Here is a 13,007-nt window from a genome sequence, read left to right as displayed (position 1 = left end):
TGTGGCGTTAAGGTCATTTCAATGAGATTAACCTGAAAGCACTAGTGGGAACACAACGAATATGACTGCACATTTATGCCGACATCATCCTAGTGCAAAGACAAAAACAACAAGCATGCTACTAACTTTAGCCGAGTCATTTAGACAGCTGTTAGCACATGATTCTCCTTATGCTGCTGAGAATATAGCCCAGAAGAAGCGGATAGTATAGCTTTTATTTTGGAAAGAGACATTTCTCTGTAATAAACTCTCTTTTCCAAAGATGAGTGATTCCTCAATCAGATACAGGGCTCGCAATATCGCTAGCCCGACGTCCTGGGGCTAGCGATTTTTTCAGTCGGGCTACCAAAATCTATCTCTTCCCTGCCCGTCGGGCTATTGTAGGAAGGAAAAATATATGTCAATGCTTTTGCATTCTTTCAGAAATGTAGCTGGGTAATTATGTCATTGGCATCGGTGAGCCACTGTCAATATGTGACATATTGAAATCGCGTTTGAATTTGCGCTTGTTTTTTTGCTTTCACTTTGCAATCGTGCGAACTGTGTATAGAGAGCGACAGCACTGATCTGTGAGTGATGATAATTTGTGCACCAATTCCTCTGACATCGTCTTATTAATCGTTAGCTTACTATGCAAACATGACAAGTGAAATCTCCCGCAGCAAGCTTAAACATGTGAGAGGTTGATCGCGCAGAGAATCGCTGACCGTAATGTGAGTGCGTGTGTAAAAGCAGCAGGATTTATATTTCAGTTCTGCTGAGCCAAATAAGACAGGTCAGGGTGAAGAAGTGACAGCCAAAGAAAAGCTTACCACAAAACGGAGAAGTTATGACAAATCAGACTATAAGGCAAAAAGAAAGTGCAGCTTTATGGTTTCATGGACAAAATAATTTCTGTGGCTGCAATATGACGAGCTAAATAAACAGGGCTGCACATAAGTGGTCCGCAGGTGCGCATTCGCTGTCAAAATAAAAAACACGCACAAGGGTTAGGGTTAAATTTAAAAACTGTACTTTTGAGTTAAAATATATATTTATAATTTTAATAAATGACAAATTAAAAAGGCATGAACATTTTTTTGTATCGAAAAAATATCGAACCGTGACACCAAAGTATCGAACCGAACCGAACCGTGAATTTTGTGTATCGTTGCACCCCTAAAAAAAAAAAAATATATATATATATATATATATATATATATATATATATATATATATATATATATATATATATATATATATATATGTATGTGTGTGTGTGTGTGTGTATATATCCACACATATATATATACACACATATATATATGTGTATATATATATATATGTATATGTGTATATATGTGTATATATATATATATATATATATATATATATATATATATATATATATATATATATATATGTGTGTGTATATGTATATATATATATATATATATATATATATATATATATATATATATATGTGTGTGTGTGTGTGTGTATATGTGTATATATATATATGTGTGTGTGTGTATATATATATATATATATATATATATATATATATATATATATTAGGGGTGCAACGATATTCGTATCGATATTGAACCGTTCGATACAGTGCTTTCGGTTCGGTACGCATATGTATCGAACAATACAACATTTGTAATTTATTTTATCAATTTTCCTTCTGACGATGCTGTCTGTGTTGAGCGCTCAGTGAATCTGTGTTCGACTACTCCGCCTAGGCTGCACTGTCGAGCGCAGATCCACTGAGCGCTCAACACAGACAGCATCGTCAGAAGGAAGAGCGCAGGGCAAGCTAGTGAGACAGAAGTTAAGCTCTCCTTGCAACAGGCAAATTGAACCTCATTCAGATCTGGCGTTTGGAATTATTTTGGTTTTCATGTGACGTATGACCCTGAAGGTAAGCGAGTCATGGACTAAAGTAAAACAGTATGTTGGATGTGCCATGCAATGCTCAATTACATTGGTGTGAACTAGTGTGTTAGCGCAGTTAGCTCGTTAACGTGTTGGCCGTCTAGCCCCATGCACAGAGCGATCGGCGGTAGCTCGTTAACGGAGATTTGCCGTGTTGTGGCGTTAAGGTCATTTCAACGAGATTAACCTGAAAGCACTAGTGGGAACACAACGAATATGACTGCACATTTACGCCGACATCATCCTAGTGCAAAGACAAGTGGAAGCAGACAAAAAAAAGCAAGCATGCCACTAACTTTAGCCGAGTCATTTAGACAGCTGTTAGCACATGATTCTCCTTATGCTGCTGAGAATATAGCCCAGAAGAAGCGGATAGTATAGCTTTTATTTTGGAAAGAGACATTTCTCTGTAATAAACTCTCTTTTCCAAAGATGAGTGATTCCTCAATCAGATACAGGGCTTGCAATATCGCTAGCCCGACGTCCCGGAGCTAGCGATTTTTTCAGTCGGGCTACCAAAATCTATCTCTTCCCTGCCCGTCGGGCTATTGTAGGAAAAATATATGTCAATGCTTTTGCATTCTTTCAGAAATGTAGCTGGGTAATTATGTCATTGGCATCGGTGAGCCGCTGTCAATATGTGACATATTGAAGTCGCGTTTGAATTTGCGCTTGTGTATAGAGAGCGACAGCACTGATCTGTGAGTGATGATAATTTGTGCACCAATTCCTCTGACATCGTCTTATTAATCGTTAGCTTACTATGCAAACATGACAAGTGAAATCTCCCGCAGCTTAAACATGTGAGAGGTTGATCGTGCAGAGAATCGCTGAGCTTATGTGAGTGCGTGTGTAAAAGCATTTCAGTTCTGCTGAGCCAAATAAGACAGGTCAGGGTGAAGAAGTGACAGCCAAAGAAAAGCTTACCACAAAACGGAGAAGTTATGACAAATCAGACTATAAGGCAAAAAGAAAGTGCAGCTTTATGGTTTCATGGACAAAATAATTTCTGTGGCTGCAATATGACGAGCTAAATAACCAGGGCTGCACATAAGTGGTCCGCAGGTGCGCATTCGCTGTCAAAATAAAAAACACGCACAAGGGTTAGGGTTAAATTTAAAAACTGTACTTTTGAGTTAAAATATATATTTATAATTTTAATAAATGACAAATTAAAAAGGCATGAACATTTTTTTGTATCGAAAAAATATCGAACCGTGACACCAAAGTATCGAACCGAACCGAACCGTGAATTTTGTGTATCGTTGCACCCCTACTATATATATGTGTGTGTGTGTGTGTGTGTGTGTGTGTGTGTGTGTGTGTGTGTGTTGTTGTTACATTCTTGGAGATTATACAGAGAGACCATTAAAGATGTTTTGTTTTTTTTCTCTCCAGATGATGCAGCTGCTCTGATTATAGAATCAACATGGCTGCAGCCAGAAACACAGTATCTGGTTATCAACTTAAAAAGTAAATTACGTCAAGGACAGAAGTATCAGCTGTACACTGAGTTCACTGGAGAACTAGCTGATGACTTGTCAGGGTTTTACAGGAGTGAGTATGAAGAAGATGGATTACAAAAGTAAGTCCTCTTTGTGTCCTTCTATGGCTGGATTTGTTTCACTTGTGTCATTTTAAACCTCTACAGTCTCACTATTTGCATGTGTGGAATTTTGATCATTTACAGGATAGTTGCCACCTCTCAGATGCATCCAACTTATGCCAGGAAGACCTTTCCTTGTTTTGATGAGCCAGCTTTGAAAGCTATTTTCCATATAACGCTCATTCACCCGCCTGGAACAGTAGCCCTTTCAAATGGCATGGAAAGAGGTCAGTGTACCTAAACACAGTGTCAAGATCTGCAACAGCAGATCATAAGGAGCACAGAAGAGGATCCAAATAAAGACGCATAGACACAGGAGACAACAGAAGCTGAGTCGTTTATTTAGGCTGGTAGACAACTGTGACAATACAAAAACATGAGGGCGATTAGGGAAAGTAGAGAGACATGGGAACAGAGCTGGAGCAAACTACACATAACGAGACAGGGAGAACAACACTGAATACAATGCATATGAGACAAGGAATACCAAAGTAAAACAGTAAACACGGCAGAGATAGAGACGAGGAGCCAAGATCCACAAAAATGTCCATGGAAGAGAACACAAAGCACATGATAGACAGACATGTCCAAGTGCCAGGGGACTAGAGATGGTAAAGACATGAGAGACAGAGAGAGAGAGAGAGAACAAACAGAGACGTCTGAGGAAAAAGGTAAATAACTAGAGGGCACGACTAACTCTCACTGGAGACACCGGACAAGACAAAGACAAAAGGAACTTAAAAGAAAGGAAACCAGAAATACAAATAAACTGAGAGACAACAAAGGAACTAAACTCAAGACTAAATGGTACAAAACTTGGACTTAAATCATCTTTATCATGCAAGGAAAGAGTCACGAAACCAAAATAAACTCAAAACACTGGATTAAAGACCCAGGACCATGACACACAGTTCAAATAACACAGTTCTAAGTGTTTTTAGTTTTAATTCTGTTGAATGCATGTGATGCATTCGGCGTTAGCATAAACCCTTTAGATTCAAAGTAATTTAGACGACTGCCAGACACAACCTAGACCTGGTGCTACAATTTGTGCTACGGAGAAATTTGCAGTCATGTGTTTAACTAAATGTCAATTATGAAAAAAGTTAATATCTTAAAGCTCTGTCATAATGACCAAATGCTGTAGCCAAAAGAAGTCCGTTTTCTTAATACAGCTTCGCTCTTTAACTCTAAAACTTAAAAATAAAAAATCTTCGTGCTGCATGTGTTGATCAGATTAATTATGAGCTTCAGAATCAATAACCTATAACCTTACTAAATAGTAATTTAACAGAATAGCTCATATAAATATTCATGAATTTTTAGGAAATTTGACTAGCTGCTGGAAAAAGGTTCCTCAACTAGACTACTTTAGTTTTAATTCTGTTGGATTCACATGATGTAGCTATAAAAGACTAATATGATATTTTTGTCACCCTGATGGGCAGGGTGTGTGTCTATTTTAAAGTTTGTATGTCTCATATGGACAGTCATCATCGTGTTTAACAAAACAAAAAGTTGCACACAGTAGCATTACCAAAACCTTGTCTTCTATTACTTCATTCATAGTCACTGTTGTGTTCTTCAGATATTGCTAACATCACCATTGATGGAGTAAGTTGGACAAAAACCAAGTTTGAACCCACCAAGAATATGTCCACCTATCTGTTGGCCATCATTGTCTCTGACTACACATATATCAATACCACACAAAAAGACCCTCAGGTAATTCTCTGTGTGCTTTGGTTGACTTGCTTCAAAACTGGAAGAACTGTGTCAAAAACGTTTGTGAAAGAGTTGGTTGCTGTTTTGTTTTTGTTTTCAGATTCGTATCTGGGCTCGAAGGAAGGCCATTGACCTAGGACAGGGAAACTATGCTCTCAATGTAACTGGACCCATACTGGACTTCTTCCAGTCATACTATAACATTGCCTACCCTCTAACTAAATCAGGTGACCCTGCTTTTATAACAGGTGTTGTTATAACATGATGTTAGTGTTTTAGCTTTTCCAATTATTGGATAGATATTGGGTGGGTGGGGAGTTCTTTTACCTATCCAGATTACTGAGAGAGAGTCTGTCTGAACAATTTCAGATGAATTGATATGATTGTTTATTAACCCCTTGTATGAAAGCGAATTAAAAGTCTTGTTGCAAATGGTAAACATACGGAGACCCGATTTGCATAAATTAATAGAAACATTAAAAGAGGTTTCATCAAAAGATGACATTCAAAAACAAGTGTCTTTTTCATACATTGTTCATATTTATCATGAAGATAAATCCAGTTTCCACTTAATCTCTAGGCAAATCAGCACAACCTGGATTTTAATGAATGAATCAATTAATTCATTAATTAATTACCAAAGGTTTTGGTTGAAACCACAAGGTTTCACATGAAGGGTGGAAGCATAAGGGTAACAAGACACAGAAGAAACTAATCAAGTGCAGTGACACAAACGAAGTAAAACTACAAAAAGAGAGGCAAAAGAACCAAAATCAAAAACCATTAGAGTTCTTACTATAATTATAAAAATAAAGAAAATCAGAAAGCTATAAACTAAAAACTCTCATCAATAAAACTCACAGACCACAACAGTTTATACCAGTTGAGGGAATTAAGGAATTGTGTGTCTTATAACAAATTGTTTAATTACAATCTTAAGATAACTTGAAGCAATTCCTTAAACCTATATTAAATCTGCTCTCTTCCGCACAGACCAAATTGCTCTACCAGACTTTTATTATGGTGCAATGGAGAATTGGGGTTTGGTGACCTACAGGGAAACCAATCTTCTTTATGACCCTGAAACTTCCTCCAGTAGGAATAAAGAGAAGACTGCCACCATTATTGCCCATGAATTAGCACACATGGTAAGCTGTTTTGCCTTTTGATTTGTTCGCTCCTTGATAAATCAACAAATTAATTCATGCCATGTCTGGTACAGTGGTTTGGTAACCTGGTGACCCTGCGCTGGTGGAATGAAGTCTGGCTCAATGAAGGCTTTGCTTCATATGTGTCTTACCTAGGAGCAGACCATGCTGAGCCCACATGGAATGTTGTGAGAACAGACTTTTGCATTTGGACCTGATCTTACATGCATTCTTGTCATAGTGTAAAATTCTCTTAAAACATTCCTGTTTGTCTGTTTGCCCAGAGAGACCTGATAGTACTTGACGAAATTCATAAAGTTTTTGCTGTCGATGCCTTGACTTCTTCTCATCCTCTGTCCTCTAACGAAGACAGTATTGTCCTACCTAACCAAATCAGTGAACAATTTGATGTCATCTCATACAGCAAGGTACAGAAGCTGCAACACCATACAGTATCACTACTCATCAACTGCTAATTATCCTTAATTGAATAAGATTTATGTATGCAAACATGCCCAAATTGTCTTTATCTGGCCTTTTGAGTTTATAAAACCTAAGTAGTTTAAACAAGATTAATTGTAGGAGATTAATTGAGATCTCTTTTAACTTAACATATCTCACCCTACTGAATAACTACGGTTCAGAGAGGATTTGGCTTCAGATTTGGAGGTGTTGATTCTCATTCCCACTGCTTTACACTTGGCTGTGAACCATTCCAGTGTGAGTCAGAGGCCATCACCCGATTAAGCCAACAGAACCACATCATCTGTGAAATCAGAGAGGAGATTCTGAGACCACCGAAGTGAAAGCCTTCCTCCATTTGGCTACGCCTAGAAATTCTGTCCATATATATTACAAAAAGAATTGGTGCCAAAGGGCAGCCCTGGCCATCACCCACCTGAAATTAGTCTGATTCATTGCCAGCTATGTGGACCAACCTCATGGAATGGTTGTACACTCAAAAAAATGAAACGTTGACTTTAATTAAAATTATTTTGTCAACAGGTTCCACGAAATTGAATTATGTTAGTTTAAAGCAAAAATCTTTAGTTCATCTAATTTAAAAAAACTACTTAAGATTAACAAGACATATTTAAGACTAACTAAATCAAGTTATGTTGTATGAACAAAGATGATATATTTTCAGGTTAGATTAGTTACTTCAACACATTTCTTATTTGTGGCAGTAAAATGTTAAATTTAAGTTAGATTAATTCAAATATTATATTTTCAGCCACCTTGTGCTTTATTAATTAGTTTTACATAAATCTATTTTGTCAACAGGTTCCACACAAATGAATTAAGTACATCCAACTTATTTTTTAAAATTTCTTTTATTGCCAACACATTCAGTGAGCATTTGTGTAAACCCAGTCCAAAATAAAACACAACAGCTCATTAGGGTTAGTAATTAACAGTATGTAGACAGATGCAACATCAAGACTTTAAATTAAATGTCTGTATCTACCAGAAATAGAAGAGAAAAAAAACGCATTGAAGATCACATAACACATTGATAAGATGACACTTGAGTTATGCACATGTGATGCTAGTAAGGTCTGTGAGTGTTTTTTTCTTTTAGTGTCTAAAATGGATAGCAAAGTTGCTATTTGCAATGATTGCTTAGGGTCAGTCCAGTAACACAATGCCAATGAAGTGCTTTCCTTTAACAATGCAAAGTGAAGTGTCCACCTCAACAGCCACAATTTAAAAAAAATTTATGTAACAACAACAACAACAACAACAATAATAATAATAATAATAATAATAATAATAATAATAATAATAATAATAATAAATAGTCCACTGATATTAGCAATCAAAGAAAATTACATCACCATCCCAAATAAAACTTTAACAAAACATGCCAACATTATGGTCTAACAATAAAACAGCTTGTCAGCGTTCAGTTTTTTTGCAACAGCACAGCAGTAACCATTTAACACTTGCCACTGTCAACATTTATTTTACTAGTGTTTGGGCAAAAAACTTCAGATGTAAACATTTTAACATGGAAACAATTGTTAGTCTTTAAAAGTCCACAAAATATACATTCATCCTGCATTCCCAACTTGGATGATCTGATATCCTCGTGTTGGTGTTGTTCCCAGACCATCATGAAAATGTTGTCACATTGTTGTGACGTTATTCTTTTGCGCGCCAAGCCATTCGTGCATTTATGAAATTCCAATGTTGCAAGGACAATATCAATTCTGCTTACTGTTTATTAAAGGGTTACGGTTAGGGTTAGGGTCAGTTGATCGGCGGACAGAGGCGGTTTCACGCAGCTTAAGTACAGTTTTTTGTTTTACGCCGGTTTTTCCCGAAGTCGCAAAAGTATGACGTCACAACATTCTGATTGGTCACTTGCAATGTTGATCCTGGAACAACATTTAGTATGATGATCTGGGAACAACACCAACACGAGGATATCAGATCAACCTCCTAACTTACCCTTATTTTTAGTATGTATTGCAATTACCTTTACAATGCACACAATGTAACACAAACTGAATATGAACATATTTCCACCTCATAACAATATGCCTTGAACGCTAATATACACACCACCCTTCAACATTTCTGGTGCAGTATCATCTCTCAATTAAATCCTTTAAATCTCAATACTTTTGATTGTCTCTTACTAGCCCCCCACAACAGTAAAATCTCTCAAATTGTAGTAGTTTACAAACTTTTCAAAATGTTCTAAATTTCTCTTAAATGTAATTTTCCCGTTATCTGTCATTTACAAATTACCATTTTATTCCCAGTCAGCCTCCGAAAAACTTCTGTCCATCTGACAGAACATTCATCATCCAAATTAAAGGTTGGCTTATTCATTCAGTGTATTCTTGAGCAACTGTACCTTGGTCAAGAGTATGCTGACATACAGATGAAGGAAGAGCTTCTGAAGTACTTCAAAGAAAGCTTTCAGTCTTGAGGTTAACTGAGATTCAGTGCATATATCCCACCCATTAAGAGTGCACATGCAGAGGCCAGGTCTTCCAGGTCATGCAGGACACACTAGATGGTTATACCCACATCGGCTGGAGGAGTGCTGGCATCAGCTCTTTCGATGGTAAAGATAGCAAGGGTAATTTGTTCCAGCTCCCTCTGAACAGCTGTAGCTTAGACACAAAAACATAGAAAAATGGCATCCAGTTTTAAAAAAAGAAAGAAAAAGGGCCAAAGCTACCCTTTAATGACGTAAACACAATATTAGGAACATGCACCCCAGTGTGCCACTATTTCAGACTACAGATTCAACGATAAATATAAATAGTTTGGGTATACAAGAAGATTTCCCAAAACATTTAAACAGGTTCCATGCAAATTACAACAACAACAACATGCAACAACATTAGTTATTCAAAATTTGGTTTAATACAGATAAAAAACTAAACTAAAATTACCAACCAATTATTCTTTGAAGAGGATGCTTGGGTCTTCATTCAGGTAAAAAGGTAGTGCCCTGAGGACACACTCCCTCCCCTTTTCAATATTTTCCTTCTGTAGAGAGTAGCAGAGATACAGGAAGAGAAAACAGATATACTTTAGGATGACAGAAACTCACATTATACGCAAAATGAATGACATATCCACTGCACAGATAGACATGTACACAAGACCAACTAATCATCACATGGACATGAATAGTTAACCTGTTGGGCAGGGTTTCCACCACATTATATATGTCCATAATGGAGGTAAAGACAAACTAATACATCATCTTTTTTGCATTCAAAACATAACATAAAAACATTCACTTCTGGTTTAACCTAAATCAAGGGATCAGATTTTACATATGTTTAGGTAATTTAAATTTTCCAACGTTTTGAGTACCAAACTTTGTCTTGCTTAATATAAATGTAAGTGCACTGTGCAGCTACCATACACTAGCTGTTTAAATTTGAAAATGATCTTATTAGCCATAATATTTTGCTACCAACAGAATAACGCACCTGTGTGGCTGGGGCCAAAGTTTGTCTAATTTTCTTCCCTGCAACGCCTCCTTTTTTCTTGAAGACTTTTATGAGCTGGTCAGTGTATTGGTCAAGTTGTGTAAAAAGCCTTGGAACATGTGCAGCAGTAGTAATCCTCACATATTCTGCTTCCACCTGAAAATATGTCAACAAACACAACATACTGTACTGTAAATATACATACTATATGTACACATATACAAACTAAAACTAATGTAGTAAGACCTCATTAAAGCTATAATTTTAACACAAACATTTACACAAAATGCTAATGGAGCCATTACAGCTTTTATTGTTATTTATCAAGTTCCAAAAAATATTGATCACAGCTGATCTGAAAAGAATTTCATGCCTCAGGCCCTTGAACTGCAACCTTTACCATGGTTCAGATGTGGAGAAGAAATAACAGGGGCATGGGATGGGTCACAAAAGAAAACTTAACTTATAAAACAGTTTTGTTTTTAAAAGTATAACAGTTCACATACCACATACAAGCTCAGCAATACCACATACACCACATCAGTATAGGAGGGAGCAGGTAAAGGCAGGATCTGAGATTTATAAAGAAAAAAAAATTAATTCCTTAATTTCAAGAAGCAAATTATTGTTTGAATTACAACTAAATAAAATACTACTCAGAAGAAAAGCAAGAGATTGACACTGCCATGTGCTAACTTTCTATAGAAGCAATTATCACCAGGTCTGTCGACCTCCATTGTCTGTCCACTCATATGTCTTGAATAATTTTATTAAAAAAATTAAGTGTGTACTTTCACAAACTGTAATTTATAACTACATTGATATGTATAACTCCGCTAGGAAACATGCTGTATTTACAGACCATTTTTACATAATACAGATTACTGATAGAGCAGAACAATGGTGTCACAGTGGCTTTCGCCCTTGACTTTTTGGATTTTAAATGTCACTTTATGCTATCCTTGCTATCCTATTCGATATTTCCGACTTTCGGATTACAGAAAAGGAATCCCAAGAAAGCAAATGGAAAAATAACCCCTTGAAAGAATAACCCCATGAACCCCTGTAGCTAATCCCTTAATAAAACAAAAAACAATAAAAATGTTTCTTACACAGTCCACAAAATAAGCATGTCCAGGACCCAGTAAAACTAATGTAAAACAAGCACACGCAAACGATATAACATGTCTTGTAAGACAAACGCAAAATATAACCATGCTGGACATATAGATACTACACAACATAGTCAAAGAAAAAAAGTGGTCTTACCTCTCAAAGAAACAGTAGCTTGGCGCCAAAACAGCCTTTTTCAGTTAAATTTGAAGTCTTGCGCATGAGCAGGCACAAGCCGTGAAACCTTCTTGTTCTGCGCGGTTTCATTACAACTGTTTTTGCATTACTGCCACCTTGTGGATATACAAGGTATATCGATCCTAATTGACTTAACTTAAATGTTATGCGATCAAGTAACACATTAGTATTATGTACGTTGAATAATAGACACAATTACGTAGACTTGATTAGAAAAACATATGTTAACTTAACAAAAACATATATTTTAAGTAAAATGAAAATAAATAATTAATATACACTGAACAATCCACCTCATTCATTTTTTTGAGTGTATAAGGATCAAATGGCTCATAGCTCATAGCAGAAAACCCTATACTCCCGAAGGACCTCCCAACGGACACTCCCAGGGATACGGTCGAATGCCTTCTTCAAGTCCACAAAGCACATATAGACTGGTTGGGCAAACTCCCGTGTACCCTTTATCCCCTCGAGTATCCCCGAGAGGATAAAGAGCTTCTCCAGTGTTCCACGACCAGGACAAAAACCACCCCAGTCTGCCAATCCAGAGTTACCCCCCTGCCCCGATCTCTACACAACATTGTAGAGGTGTGTCAACCAAGACAGCCATGCAGTATCCAAAGCCTTCAGGAACTCAGGGCAAACCTCATTCACCACAGGGGCCCTGGCACCAAGGAGTTGTTTAACTGCCTCAGTGACCTCCCCCCTAGAGATAAACGAGTCATCCCCCTTGTCCCCAGGCTCTGCTTTCTCCACGGAAGACCTCTCAGTGGGAGTAAGGAGGTCCTCAAAGTATTCCTTCCACCCTGACAATGCTCTCAGCTGAAGAACCTTAACACCACTAGGGTTCAGATCCGAGAGGTTGTTCCTCCCAATCACCCCCCCTCCAGGTCTCACTGTCACAGACATGAGTGTTGAAGTATCACAGTAGGACAACAGAGTCCACAGGTGGAGCACCATCAAGCACCCCACCCGGGGACTCAAAGAAGGCTGGGTACTCTGAACTTTCATTCACTGCATAAGCGCAGATGACAGTCAGGACCCATTTCCCGACCCAAAGGCACTGGGAACAAGCCCTCTCACCCACCAGGTTAAACTCTGACATACAGGCAGCTAGCCAAGGGGACACAATGGGATACCCACCCCAGCCTGCCATTTCTCATCAAGTGCAAATCCAGACTGAGACAGTCCCCTCTCCAGGAGACTGGTACCAGAGGCCAAGCCATGTGTTGAGGAGCGCCCAACTATATCTAGCCAGTAACTCTCAACCTCACACACTAACTCAGGCTCCTTCCCCATCAGGGAGGTGACATTCCATGTCCCAATCACTAGTTT

General features: G+C 37.7%; 1 protein-coding gene and 2 long non-coding RNA genes across 4 annotated transcripts in view; 1 reads left to right on the top strand and 2 right to left on the bottom strand.

Annotated features, from left to right (window-relative positions):
- LOC101464801 (aminopeptidase N) overlaps positions 1 to 13,007 on the top strand; it is a 41,797-nt gene that overhangs the window by 8,541 nt on the left and 20,249 nt on the right. Inside the window, exons 4-10 of the mRNA XM_004556213.3 lie at positions 3,319 to 3,505; positions 3,611 to 3,753; positions 5,115 to 5,251; positions 5,352 to 5,478; positions 6,245 to 6,399; positions 6,474 to 6,587; positions 6,684 to 6,827. Of these exons, the coding sequence (XP_004556270.3) occupies positions 3,319 to 3,505; positions 3,611 to 3,753; positions 5,115 to 5,251; positions 5,352 to 5,478; positions 6,245 to 6,399; positions 6,474 to 6,587; positions 6,684 to 6,827 (1,007 nt within the window). The remainder of the gene's footprint in view (positions 1 to 3,318; positions 3,506 to 3,610; positions 3,754 to 5,114; positions 5,252 to 5,351; positions 5,479 to 6,244; positions 6,400 to 6,473; positions 6,588 to 6,683; positions 6,828 to 13,007) is intronic.
- On the bottom strand, positions 7,715 to 9,904 carry LOC143419442 (uncharacterized). Its single transcript, XR_013099419.1, has 2 exons — positions 9,817 to 9,904; positions 7,715 to 9,527 (listed from the first exon to the last, which is right to left on the bottom strand). It is a non-coding gene; the product is annotated as an uncharacterized LOC143419442 (long non-coding RNA).
- LOC112430103 (uncharacterized) lies at positions 9,947 to 11,978 on the bottom strand. 2 transcript variants are annotated; one of them, XR_003021915.2, is made up of 3 exons: positions 11,631 to 11,978; positions 10,868 to 10,933; positions 9,947 to 10,517 (listed from the first exon to the last, which is right to left on the bottom strand). It is a non-coding gene; the product is annotated as an uncharacterized LOC112430103 (long non-coding RNA). The 2 variants fall into 2 exon arrangements; XR_013099418.1 differs by lacking the exon at positions 11,631 to 11,978 and adding an exon at positions 11,474 to 11,612.

This window comes from Maylandia zebra, linkage group LG7 (genome assembly GCF_041146795.1).
Source record: "Maylandia zebra isolate NMK-2024a linkage group LG7, Mzebra_GT3a, whole genome shotgun sequence".
In the NCBI taxonomy this organism is placed as follows: Eukaryota; Metazoa; Chordata; class Actinopteri; order Cichliformes; family Cichlidae; genus Maylandia; species Maylandia zebra.
Note: the sequence above shows the minus strand (reverse complement) of the source record. Positions and strands in the feature narration are given on the sequence as shown.